General features: G+C 43.8%; 1 protein-coding gene across 1 annotated transcript; it reads right to left on the minus strand.

The window, feature by feature from the left end:
- LOC129832342 (transmembrane protease serine 13-like) lies at positions 1 to 13486 on the minus strand. Its single transcript, XM_055896343.1, has 13 exons — positions 13377 to 13486; positions 8760 to 8934; positions 6488 to 6598; positions 5950 to 6126; positions 5651 to 5777; positions 5208 to 5303; positions 4894 to 4937; positions 4600 to 4762; positions 3686 to 3864; positions 2746 to 2844; positions 2178 to 2320; positions 473 to 628; positions 1 to 345 (listed from the first exon to the last, which is right to left on the minus strand). The coding sequence occupies exons 1-13, from the start codon at positions 13392 to 13394 to the stop codon at positions 331 to 333; spliced, it is 1503 nt and encodes a 500-aa protein (XP_055752318.1). The 5' UTR covers positions 13395 to 13486; the 3' UTR covers positions 1 to 330.
- Positions 13487 to 13906: the final 420 nt, after the last annotated feature.

The raw sequence follows: 13906 nt of genomic DNA on the forward strand, positions 1-13906 counted from the left end.
TCAGTGAACAAAATGTATTGGTGTAGATTCACATAATATCCATATTGTAGCAGCCGTTGGGCATAAATACAGTAATGCATTTTGTGATTTTAGAAGGTACAGTAAAGGAACAGAAGAACTAATGGTCTTGTGTTAAAGTGCAATCTGCCTTTCCTGGTACTCCCCTAGCTAGTGGCCATCCTTTCCTCTTTTCATATGTCTGTCTGTCTGTCTCTGTCTCTGTCTGTCTGTTATAGGACTTCATGGTGTGATGTTCCGAGAGGAACGAGAAAGCAGGCCGCGAGCGGTCTTTAGAGAGGATGTGGCGAGGCCAATGGAAATGAAGTGACCTCACGGATTCTCCAGCTGCAGAGGGAACAATGAGAATTAACATACATGTAAGTCAAGGGAGGGTGAGCTGGGTATTAGGTGTGTATTGCATGGTGTGGTTTGCTAGAACACAGGCAATCCAGGTAGCTTCTCTTCATCTCACCTGCATCTTGCTGTAGATCCAGGGCAGTAGGCTGGACACCTTGGTGTAGACCCCCGGCCTGTTACTCTGCCCACAGCCGCTGCCCCAGCTGGTCAAGCCCACCAGCTGCCAAAGGTTGTCACTGGTCTGGCACACCAGAGGACCACCACTGTCTCCCTTTGAGAGGAATGGCGAGAAGGGATGAGTGAACAGGGGCCGAGGTGTGGAAAGCACCTGGTACAATATTACTGTATGTTTTAAAGCGGTGGATAGCAGATGAGGTAGAAGGGAATTTGAGTAGTGGGAGAGGCAATTTTCATCAGCCCCAAGGCAGCTAAGATGACGACAAGCGTTTGTGCAGGAGAGGACAGCTATGGACTATCGAAGTTCAGAAATATAATTAATTAATAAATTAATAATTAATACATTTTTCAAAGTATCTTGTATGTTAATTAATGGTATAGAGAGAGATCTATTTTTAGATTTAATAGCGGTGAAAGGTAGGAGAAAGAGTGTTGAAAGAGTAGTGGGCCGAAATGGAACCCATGCTGGCAGCGGTACATTGTACATGTGCTCCAGAGGCAGCGGCTTAGACCTCTAGACCACCACAGGTGGTTTACCCGTTGCGTAAAAAAACATTACGTAAATGGAGATGAATAAACTTGGTGTACGCCATACATACATACACTTGTTTTCCATTATAAATCCGACCTGTCGTAAAACTGCGTGTGAACAAACCCTCCATTCACCTTTTATAGGTGACAATAACGCCTTTTATTTGCCGTAAAATATGGAACTGTTGGAATTAGACCACTGCAGTTTCTAAAAGAAAGAGCAATTGCAAATTTGATCAAATGTTTTTGGAGGTGTTGACAGAATATTCAAATATTTGCAATAACCTATGCTGTATTTGCCAAAAGACTGTGACAGTTTCTGAAGAAAAAAAAACAATGGCTAATTGTTGTGGACCTGTCAGCAGAACGTTTAAATTCAACACTGTTTTGCTTTGGCATTTCCCCCAACCTAAATATGCTGGACTGCTTGCAAATTCTTAAACATTGTCTAGGCTACTCAAAACAATAGAAATCACAGTAGGTAACTTACAGTAGTTGCATTCATAATTCAATGTAAAATATCAACTGTCTGTTCACTTGTTAAATTCAACTGTCAAGTTACAAACCGCGCTGCCTATGCGATCGTATAGACTACAGCAAAACTTGAAATTACATAGCCTATCTATTTACTAGGCCCAATTAAATGAGAGATGCGCATGGTATTTTTGTATTACTTCGGGAATGCATCACAGCCAGAAAAGGTGAGGAATTTATTCTGCAATGGTTCTAAAAATAAAATAAATAGGAAATAGATTTATGTGTCTCATCATTTTAGATTCCAAAAACAAAACACATTTGGTAGATTTTCGCTCTTCTAACTGCATCTTATAATTAGATATTTTTTTGCGTGTCATCATATCCCACATTTGTACAAAATACTGTACATGCTTGCAAGACAATACTTCAGCCACTATAAAATGTGTGTAAGCATGGTCGGAAGTTTGCATGGAGCATGTTCTCAGGCCAAGTTCAGTTTTTATAAATGCCAATTTTTGCGGCAAAACTGCCATACGCATGTTTTGGGGTATATTTTGTATGTACGCAAGGTTAATAAATGAGTCCCCGGGTCTGTAAATAGAGGGTGAGTTGAACTACAGCAGATGGACATGTACCTGACAGGAGTCCCTGCCCCCGTTGAGATCTCCGGCACACAGCATGTTGGTGGACACACTGCCGGAGTATACCTTGGAGCTGTTACACACACGCACGTCGATGATGTCAACGGACACCTGCATCAGGTCTTTGGAGGGTATCGCTGTGAAGGGACACATACAGTACACAGTCATTCTCCAAACACACAAACACACACACACTTCAGCTAGGGACACAATAGCTAGTTGCTCTCCTGCAATGAGAAGACATTGAGATAGGATGAATGATGCATGTGTAGCCTCCTTTCTCCACGTCGGACAGGCCATAGAGCAATTTTGGAAAATACCAGACGGGCTGGTTCATTTATAGCCTAGTGGGCCTGTCTAAATTGTTGTTGTTTCTTGTGCAAAATGATCAATATTTGGCTGATAATAATGTTAAAAAAGGGCTGGTGTGGGGGCCTCGAGGATGGAAGTGTGTCAGAAATGACCGGGGCCAATTCTGTTCCCAGTCCGTCCCTGTTGTCTCCCTCTTTCCTTTAGTGTAGTCCATCTCTCCCTCTCTCCACTCCCTCGTCTCTCTTCCTACCTGATCCATGATCTATTGTTCCGAAGCCCGAGGTCCAGCATTTGGTTCCGCGGGGGAATGTCTGGTCAAAGGCTGGCAAACAGGCAGGCTGAACTGCACCTGAATAACAAACATACACGCAGGAAGTTAGATAAACAGAGTGGCATACAGACTTCAGACACGAGAACACACAGTGACAAAAATGACACACGTGTGCACACACATACACACAAATGAGCGGTGGTGGAAAAAGTACTCAATTGTCATACTTGAGGAAAAGATACCTTAATAGAAAGTGACTCAAGTAAAAGTGAAAGTCTCAAGTAAAATACTACTTGAGTAAAAGTCTAAAAGTATTTAGTTTTAAATATACTTAAGTATCAAAAGTAAATGTAATTGCTAAAATGTACTTAATTGATAAAAGTAAAAGTATAAACCATTTCAAATTCCTTGTATTAAGCAAACCAGATGGCACCATTTAATTTTTACAATTTTTATGGATAGTCAGGGGCGCACTCCAACACTCAGACATCATTTACAAACGAAGCATTTGTGTTTAGTGAGTCCATCAAGACCAGAGGCAGTAGGGATGACCAGGGATGTTCTCTTGATAAGTGTGTGAATTGGACCATTTTCCTGTCCTGCTAAGCATTCAAAATGTAGGACTACTTTTGGGTGTCAGGGAAAATGTATAGAGTAAAAAGTACATTATTTTCTTTAGGAATGTAGTGAAGTAAAAATTGGCAAAAATATAAATATTAAAGTGCAGATACCGCAAAAAACGACTTAAGTAGTACTTTAAAGTATTTGTACTTAAGTACTTTACACCACTGCAAATGAGATTGCCATTTGGACAGACATTTAGAGGCAAAGGGCAAAGGTTTTTACAGTGCTGTCCCAACATTGATGCTAGTGTCTCCCTAGCGTTTCTCTGATATACAAGGAATAGACCTGGACTCACTAGTGAAGTCCACTGGTGAGGCCAGCTTCAGAATGGCGATGTCCTGGTCGTTGGTTACGTTGTTGTAATTCTCATTCACGATGATCTTCTCTACGAGGTAGGGAGAAGGAAGCTTGTCTTGAGACACCACTCCTCCGTACACATGCCACTTACTGGCATCAAGAAACAGGGGTAACAACCTTCAATTGGCAAGGAAAAAAATAAAATAGATCGTCATTTACTTCTCAAACCAAGGCTGTAGCTTATGACACCTATGGTATTATTATTATTATGGTAATACAGTGTTTAATTGAGTTATGGAGACTGGTTGTCAAGGTGAGGGTTGTTAAGGTGATCACACTGAGCAAGTTGCTGCACAGATTCACTACTGGTCTGTGTTTTATATGGGAATGTGTAAGTAAAAGGACTGACAGTAAACGTATGGCTAATGACGCGTCGACGACATGTCGGAAAGTCTGAAACACAAGCTTGAAATCTGTTTGATCTGTCCTCTAACTAGTAATTAAAAGTTAGGAACCCTCGCATCATCTGAGTGTCACCCCCTGATCTCTTTCACCTGTCCTTGTGTCCCGACACGCTGAACTCTGACTAAGGAAATTAATTTGACAACAACATTTTGGGGCAGTTAAATGCAACAACAAAAAGTAATTTCATCAAAAACAATCTATGTTTTTTTTTTACAATGTTTACGAGCATTATAGTTGTACTTTCTGTTCGTGGTTGGAGTAGCTAGCTTGCCGTTAGTCAATTGGCATTCTCAATGAGTTCAAAACAAGTCGGATTTCACTCCGACTTGTCATGAACGCAGCAGAGAGGGTACGGTGGAGCTATTACCAAGGATCTACATAGCGTGTCTAGAATTCGAACCAAGGGATCAGTTTGGAATTGAGCATTGTTGTCCTCTCGTCACTGACCTGGGGAAGCAGTGGGCAGCTGTCACCACAAAGTCAGGGGACACCAGGACCCCTCCACAGACATGTGATCTACCAAAGTGCAGAGACAGTTGCCAGGGCCATTGGCCCAGCTTGGCAACAGTGCCCCCTATGATCCGGGAGGTCAACTGCTGACGCCCACAATCTGGGAAAAGGTGGAGAAGTGGTCAAAAATATTTGTATCTAATTTAACTAGAAATCATATTTCCAACAGAAGGTTGATATAGGCCTGCCTGAGTGCAATATGTGAAATTTGAACCGATGAGAGCTCCTTACCAATACACTTCAGAGAGACCGTATTCTGGTCAGGGCAGGAAGAGCTACACAGCAACACAAGATCAATCATGTCAGCAACTCAGGATCGAACATTAAACCACGTTGGGAAACATACAGCATGGTTACAGTTGATTTGAAACTTCTTTCATGAGGCTTATAATGCGGTTATGATGATGACATAGCATTACGTCCCAACCAGTCATGGCAGGTAATGACAGTGAATGACTTAACACCACCATTCCCTCGACATTACTGGGACTAAAAGGAGTAAATACAAAAGTGCTAAGATTTGTAGAGGAGTTGAGCTCTCTTACCCGACGCTGACCTGGCCCTGGATGGGTAAAGATGATCTGTTGTTCAGGGTTAGACCAATGGACTGCTGGGATTTCACGGCCTTGGTTGCAAAGGACCTGCATGGTCGACACACAAACACATTTAGAATCCGTCTGCCAAAGCAATAGTAGAATCAATTCCCCACCCAATTTGCCACAGGCACACCAACCCCAGAGAGAGAGAGGAGCGCAGAGATTCAATCTCAGAGTAAATACTGAAAATGGCAGCAGTGAAATTAGACGTCACTGAGCAAATGTCTGTGCGAGAAGGTAGTTAACGCGAGAGGCGGCGTACACAAATGGCTGCTGTGAGTGAAAGTGATTACTCTCTAAGTGCAGCATATAGCATGGCTGCTGTGAGAGAAAGTAGTTACTTTGTGAGGTAGCTTATAAAATGTCTGCTGGGAAATAAGGTGATGTCTTACTTTCTGAAGCCCAGTTGGGCACAGGTTCGGTCGGCGTAGCTCCGGTCCCATCCCTGGTAACACACCGGGAGGAAACGGTCGTCCTGAGACGTTCTGACTTGTAGAGCACCGTCCGCCCCAAACCTCACTGGAGAGAGAAGGAGAGGAGGGATGGAATAATAATATACAAAAAGGGTTATGTATGTCCGCTTGTCAGACGTCGAGTGTACGTCCACCTGCCCGCCTGGCTTTCATTTCTGTACATCTACCTGCAAGTATGTGTGTCTTTATGTCTGTCTGTTATGTGTGTGTGTGCTTACCACAGTTGGACTCGTCCGTGCCCAGTCGGCAGTCTCGCAGAGCGTCACATTGGACGGTGGAGTTGGAGCAGGTGTCATGAACGGGCACGCTCAACTGCTTCCCATAGTGCCCTTCATCCTCACTGTCATGGTGGTCGAGGGTGGCAGCCGCAGTTCCCAACCTGGTACCGTAACGCACTACCCAGAGAGAGAGAGAGAGAGAGAGAGAGAGAGAGAGAGAGAGAGAGAGAGAGAAAGACATGAAATGAAATAGACCAAGAGCAGAGAGATGATGTAAGGGTTGGATGGGGTAAGGAACAGGTAAGGGTGGGGAGAAGAAGAGAGATGGAGGAAGAGGTAGAAGAGGAAGACTGTCAATGCCTGTACAAATACAGTAGGGAAAGGGATGAAACCTAGTCAGTCGTACAACTGAATTCATTCAACCAAAATGTGTCATTTAAGCCCTGCAGAATCAGAATGAAAATTTAAATGAATAAACAGGCATACATGTACATGAGTAACAACATATGAATAAATATGAAGACAACCCTGGCCTTACCTCCGAGCCAGATGGCAATGCCCAGGAGGAGCAGCAGAACGATGCCTCCTGACCCACCAAAGCACTTGGCACTACGGTGGCAGAATTTGCCTTTCTTCTTGTTTGAAAGAGCTGGAACAACACACACGGCATACACATCAAATAGATATATCTTACTCGGGAGACCATATAGAGACCGTACAATGAGTGTACACAATATTAGGAACACCTTCCAAATATTGAGTTGCAGCCCCTCTTGCCTTCAGAACAGCCTCAATGCGTTGGGGCATGACCTCTACAAGGTGTCTAAAGCGTTCCACAGGGATGCTGCCCATGTTGACTCCAATGCATCCTGTAGCTGTGTCAAGTTGGCTGGATGTCCTTTGGGTGGTGGACCATTCTTGAAACACATGGGAAACTGTAGAGCGTGAAATCCCTAGCAGCGTCGCAGTTCTTTACACACTTAAACCACACCCCGTTCAAAGGCACTTCAATATTTTGTCTTGCCTATTCACCCTCCGAATTGAACACACGCACAATCCATGTCTCAATTGTCTTCAGGCTTAAAAATCCTTCTTTAACCTGTCTCCTCCCCTTCGTCTACACCGATTGAAGTGGATTTAAGAAGTGACATCAATAAGGGATCATAGCTTCCACCTGGATTCACCTGGTCAATCTATGTCATGGAAAGAGCATGTGTTCATAATGTCTTGTACACTCAGTGTATCACACGCAACCGCTTTAAACCTCCACGGGATCGGTGTCCCCCTCGCGGGACGGTTGAGCTAACGTAGGCTAATGTGATTAGCATGAGATTGTAAGTAACAAAAAAAAAAATCCCAGGATATAGACATATTTGAAATGGGCAGAAAGCTTAAATTCTTGTTAATCTAACTACACTGTCCAATTTACAGTAGCTATTACAGTGAAAGAATGCCATGCTAATTGTTTGAGGAGAGTGCACAGTTATGAACTTGAAAATGTATTAATTAACCTATTAGGCACATTTGGGCGGTCTTGGTACAACATTTTGAACAGATATGCGTTCATTGGAACTAAACTTTGCACATATACGGCAGGGTAGCCTAGTGGTTAGAGTGTTGGGCTATTAACCGAAAGGTTGCAAGTTCGAATCCCCAAGGTACAAATCTGTTGTTCTGCCCCTGAACAAGGCAGTTAAGAGAAAGACCATAGTCAGTTAGGAACAAATTCTTATTTTCAATGACAGCCTAGGAACAGTGGGTTAGTCAGTGGGCTGTCATTGAAAATAAGAATTTGTTCCTAACTGACTTGCCTAGTTAAATAATGGTAAAATTAAAATAAATATGTCTAAAACTTTGCACATGTACTGTTGCCATCTAGTGGCCAAAATCTAAATTGCACCTAGGCTTGAATAATAGATTATGGTCTTTCTCTTGCATTTCAAAGATGATGGTATCATCTTTTACCAGATATATTTTACAAGATCTAATGTTATAATCTCCTACATTAATTTCTAATTTCCACAAACCTCAAAGTGTTTCCTTTCAATTGGTATACATATGCATATCCTTGCTTCAGGTCCTGAGCTACAGGCAGTTTGATTTTGGTATGTCATTTCAGGCGAAAATATAAAAAGGGTTGGATCCGTAATGATTAAATCAGTCTGTTTTTTTTACATGTCAACTATCATCTACATCTGTCCTAGGTCTGATGGACAGATCTCAGGTGGAGAGGGGAATAGGAAAGGGAAGAGGAAAACAGAGTGAGGAGGTGGAACGTATTCCAGCAGAACTCCTGCCTGAGATTTGACCTCCGGGTGAGGTCAGTAAGGGATCATAGCTTCCACCTGGATTCACCTGGTCAGTCTACGTCACGGAAAGAGCAGGTGTTCCTAATGTTACTACCCTGGGGCGGCAGGGTAGCCTAGTGGTTAGAGTGTTAGACTAGTAACCGTAAAGGTTGCAAGATCGAATCCCCGCGCTGTCAAGGTAGAAATCTGTCGTTCTGCCCCTGAACATGGCAGTTAACCCACTGTTCCTAGGCCGTCACAGAAAATAAGAATTTGTTCTTAACTTGCCTAGTTAAATGAAGGTAAAATAAATCAAAAATGTTCTGTACACTCAGTGTATAGTAACGCTGAGACATAATGAGGGAGTTAAAATCACATTTCTCAAGGTTGTTTTTATAAAACACTTCTGTTTCTATTATTTTACAATACTTTCACTGATGGTTTGTAGTCCCCTGAAAGCAAACAAGGAATGGAGGAAACTGGACTGGGACAGAACTGCAGTATATAGGGAGTGCTACTCACAAATACTGGGCTGGCAGACATGCTGCGCAGCCACTGGTGGGGGATGCTGGGGGATGTAGTATAGCTGGTTGGGATGAGTGTGCCTTGGACCCGCTCCATAGACTAGCTCTTCATAGGACTGGAGGGGCGGGACGGTGTGCACCTCAACAGAGTAGTATGGAGGAGGGAGCTCGTTCTGTAGGGGAGAACACAGAGAAAAACAGAAAAGGTTAAGAAGTCAGTCATTCAAAAATATTCGGATCTAACACCCAACTTAAAGGCCCAGTGTTTTGTATCATAATGTACAAAAAAGGATGAAATTAACACTATAAAAGTGTGAAAAAAACGTGATTTTCCTGTGTTTTATATAATAATACTTTGAAATTGTGAAAAAGATGATAATGCCCTTTTAATATAAGAGCTGTTGGAAAAGACCGTCTGAAATTTCATTGTTTTGGTGGGATTGCGTTTTGGCCTGTCTGGTGACATCACCATGTGGTAAATTAGTTAATAGACCAATAAGAAAGTGTTTTCCAAACCTCTCTGGCAATAACAGCTTTTCCCCTCCCCACTCAGACCACTCCCAGACAGTCCTAGTAAAAATATTTTTGGATAAATATTATTTTGCTAAAAAGCTATTTTTGTTTATTTTTGACAATTTTAAGGACAAACAATTACATTCAGGCACTAAATTGTTCCCCAGAAATGATTTGATTTTGAGATGAAAATCCCCAGTAAACAACTCCCATGCAGGAACCCCCCGATTCGTCCATTAACAATAGTGTATGGGGTGCTGCCTAGAGTACACGTGTTGATTTCGAAAAGGGCTTACAGATGGTTGATGATTGGTGAAAAAAGGCATTGTAGTATCTTCAGGTTAGATGTAACTCATTGTCGGCCATAATAATATCCTCCTTATCGAGCAAGTGTGAGATCCCAACACCTGAATAACCAACTCAAGCACAATAGAAGTTCCCATGTCTCTAGGCAACAATGTGCCAAGATTCCCAATGGGCCCCTTATTCATTTCCTCCTCTCTTTATCATGCTCTCATTTCTGCTTTATATTCATCTGCTCCCCATAGCGCTATCAAGCATCTCAGACAATAGAGCTGATCATCGTCACCAGGGCCGCAGCCAAGCTCACATTGCCCCCCGGGAGTCTCTATTGTTGCCACGGAGAAGAAGGGTGGCTGCCATGGAGACAACGGAACAGCAAACTCCAAAAGGAAGTTGTGGTCGTCCCCTGTCCCTGGCTGCTGCCTGTTTGTATCACACACACAGGTGATTTGTAATCCACATCCACACAGGTGATTTGTAACCCACATCCACACAGGTGATTTGTAATCCACATCCACACACAGGTGATTTGTAACCCACATCCACACAGGTGATTTGTAACCCACATCCACACACAGGTGATTTGTAACCCACATCCACACAGGTGATTTGTAACCCACACCCACACAGGTGATTTGTAACCCACACCCACACAGGTGATTTGTAACCCACATCCAGACAGGTGATTTGTAACCCACATCCAGACAGGTGATTTGTAACCCACATCCACACAGGTGATTTGTAATCCACATCCACACAGGTGATTTGTAACCCACATCCACACAGGTGATTTGTAACCCACATCCACACAGGTGATTTGTAACCCACATCCACACAGGTGATTTGTAACCCACATCCACACAGGTGATTTGTAACCCACATCCACACAGGTGATTTGTAATCCACATCCACACAGGTGATTTGTAACCCACATCCACACAGGTGATTTGTAATCCACATCCACACAGGTGATTTGTAACCCACATCCACACAGGTGATTTGTAACCCACATCCACACAGGTGATTTGTAACCCACATCCACACAGGTGATTTGTAACCCACATCCACACAGGTGATTTGTAATCCACATCCAGACAGGTGATTTGTAATCCACATCCACACAGGTGATTTGTAACCCACATCCACACAGGTGATTTGTAACCCACATCCACACAGGTGATTTGTAACCCACATCCACACAGGTGATTTGTAACCCACATCCACACAGGTGATTTGTAACCCACATCCACACAGGTGATTTGTAACCCACATCCACACAGGTGATTTGTAATCCACATCCACACAGGTGATTTGTAATCCACATCCACACAGGTGATTTGTAACCCACATCCACACAGGTGATTTGTAACCCACATCCACACAGGTGATTTGTAACCCACATCCACACAGGTGATTTGTAACCCACATCCACACAGGTGATTTGTAACCCACATCCACACAGGTGATTTGTAATCCACATCCAGACAGGTGATTTGTAATCCACATCCACACAGGTGATTTGTGACCCACATCCACACAGGTGCAGGTTGGTCAGTCTGATAGTGTGCTTTCCCCCCTGGCGCTGGATGACAGGCAGCCAGGGATCAATATTGGTTTAGAGTTCTGTCTCTCTTTTCATTGATGGCTTTTCACTTTACATTGTGTGTGTATTCGGGGGGGGGGATTATTACTTACAATGACAGCCGACACAGGCCAAACCCTGATGACGCTGGGCCAATTGTGCGCCGCCCCGTTTGACTCCCAATCACGGCCGGTTGTGATATAGCCTGGGTTCGAACCAGGGTGTCTGTAGTGACGTCTCAAGCGCTGAGATGCAGTGCCTCAGACCACCGTGCCACTTGGGAGGGATGACATTGCTTTTAACTTCCCTATCTGGTTCTGATGTTGGGTTGTTGTCTGATCTGCCCATGGCTATGTTTATGTTTGCGGTGACCGACATGGAAAGAATCTACTTCCTGATGGTACAACATGCATGACCTCTACACTGATTCCCACAACAGATTACTGGTGTGCTCTGCTCTGCATCTAGACGTGCTGAGGAGTGGTGGCGATTTACACAACATTGCAAGATTTCCAGTTGGAGTTTGGATTTCATAGGGGCTAGGCTGTAGTGATGATCCCAAGGGTCACAAAGATCATTATAACCTACAGGTCTGGATCGTACTGAAGTGTTCGTCTGGTTGAGGATAAAGAGTGCTAGCCAAAAATGACTTGTGTCTACATTGGGGTTTCCATGGTAACTTGTCAACCCAATATGATTTTGACTGTTGTTTTTCGAAGAACTCAGTCAGTTACAGGGCATCTCGGTCAAGCCCACTAACTCTCTCACCTTAGAGAATGGACCAGAAGCACTATATAAAAAAAAAGACCTTCCTGAATCAAAAGAACCCTCACACAGACACGTACCACCACGCTCCATAGGAAGCCAAGAGGCAGGCATGTATCATATTGTGTCTTCTCTATCTGAAAATCCCAAAACACCCACTGTCTGGTTTATTAGCTCCTATATCTCCATTTGAAAACACCTGATGTATTTGATCAGGAAGTCCATGGAAGGTGCCATTTGTCCTGAATCCATAGAAGGGGATCCTCTCATGAACCTATATCCTTAGTTCCCCCAAACTATGTGACTGTTTAACACACATCTGTGTGCTGTTATGGTCATTCCTCCTATATTGCCATAAATGTATACACTATACCTGATACAGCAATAAACAACGATGGGATTGACTGTTATCTGTCTTGGTGACATAGAGAAGACTCCTTGGCGCAGTCAGTAATAATACCGGTTTATAACCTAAACCTTTTCTTTGGTAAACAGCTCCAGTGTCATGACCATAGGCACAGAACTCCAACGCAAATGAACCGGAATATTGTACCAAGTGGATGTTCAGTTGGTGGATGAGCCGGTTAGCCTGAATTCCCAACTGAATCGACAGAGGTCAATAGACATTGTTCCCCCCCTTGGCATTTTCCAGTAATTACTGTAAACTGATGAGGATTTAGGTTCCAGTTACATTTCAACGGGCAGTCTGTACTTATGAACAGTAACGTTGTTATATACTGTAACTTTGAATTTCAATTCCAAAGAGTCCCGTAGAGCTTAAAATAGAAGATGAATAGGTCAAATGGAACCAGCCCACATTGACTGTTGATTCACCAATCGAGACAGATAAATCCTCTCTGTTACAGATGGAACTTCACAGCAGCAGGGTACAGGGGCCTATTAGGGTCATTTTCACCTCAAGTTTAATTTTGCAATCTGCCCCCCCCCCCCGTATTTTGGTTCCACAAACCGGGCGAATAGACTAGTTTGAGACATAAAACCACAAACCATTTAGAGGAAGAACCCCGACTTTCAACACAATATTTTCCACATGGGGGAATCGACACACCATGCGAAGCAACACAGTAGAGAGATCGGAGACAGAGGCAATCACAATGAGATCATATGGGGCTCCAGCTACACACCAGCCTGTGCCTCTAGTCTAGCTCCTAGTAGCATACCAACGCATTGGTTCACATGTCCTGCCATCTGTCCATGATGTGGCAAAAAGTACAACCTTTGAGAACACCAGCTATACACAAGGGACACATTTACTTGAAAAAGCCAACCTGACAGTGAGGGACAGTGAGGGTACGAGTATAGCATGTTCAGTGTGTGTGAGAAAGAAAAGAGTGTTGTTTTGGAGGCAGGTGACAGAAGTCAGCCCAGGGGAAACAGATAGAGAGCCAGAGAAGCAGAGAACAAGGAGGAGAGGATAAAGGAAGGACTTACAGGGTCATGCTTTGCCATCGGACGCTGGGGGAGCAGTGAGGAGAGTGGAGGTGAGACCCGGTAGGAAAGGCTTTTCACAGGGCCACTCAAACAGTCACAGAACAGTGATCAGAGCATGCTGACGACACATTTGACACTTCCCTCCTCCTTTCTTCTCACTGTCTATCCCAGAACCCCCCCCACTTAGCCCATACAGGTGGGACTTCCCCCCTCCATCCAACCCCTCCCTCTCTCATCTCCTCTTCACAGAAATGGGTGTGTCCCAGTGTGCTACTTTCCCACCTACCAGACCGGTTTCACTGTAGCCAGGGAGAGACAAGGATTGATTCACACAGTGTGGCCTGCTCCATTCCGGCTCAGGTGTCACCAGCTGGGCAATCAGAGCCAGGGACCAACATGGCGTCCTCTCAGACAGCCACATTTTACTGACGTGGCAGATATTTTTCTCCGATCTTCAGTTTGAACAATTCTGTCAGTCAGCGAAGTCTCAACTCGTGTGATGCAGAGTTGTTCCAAGTACATAGCAGCTG

The sequence above is a fragment of the Salvelinus fontinalis genome, chromosome 33 (genome assembly GCF_029448725.1).
Source record: "Salvelinus fontinalis isolate EN_2023a chromosome 33, ASM2944872v1, whole genome shotgun sequence".
NCBI classification, from domain to species: Eukaryota; Metazoa; Chordata; class Actinopteri; order Salmoniformes; family Salmonidae; genus Salvelinus; species Salvelinus fontinalis.

Bases quoted from the DNA above. Each gene is read 5' to 3' on its own strand.
- LOC129832342 (XM_055896343.1), bottom strand. The intron at 6,127-6,487 runs GTAAGGCCAGGG...CTCTCTGGGTAG, and splicing joins CATTGCCATCTGGCTCGGAG to TGCGTTACGGTACCAGGTTG. The intron at 5,304-5,650 runs GTAAGACATCAC...TCGACCATGCAG, and splicing joins GCCCAACTGGGCTTCAGAAA to GTCCTTTGCAACCAAGGCCG.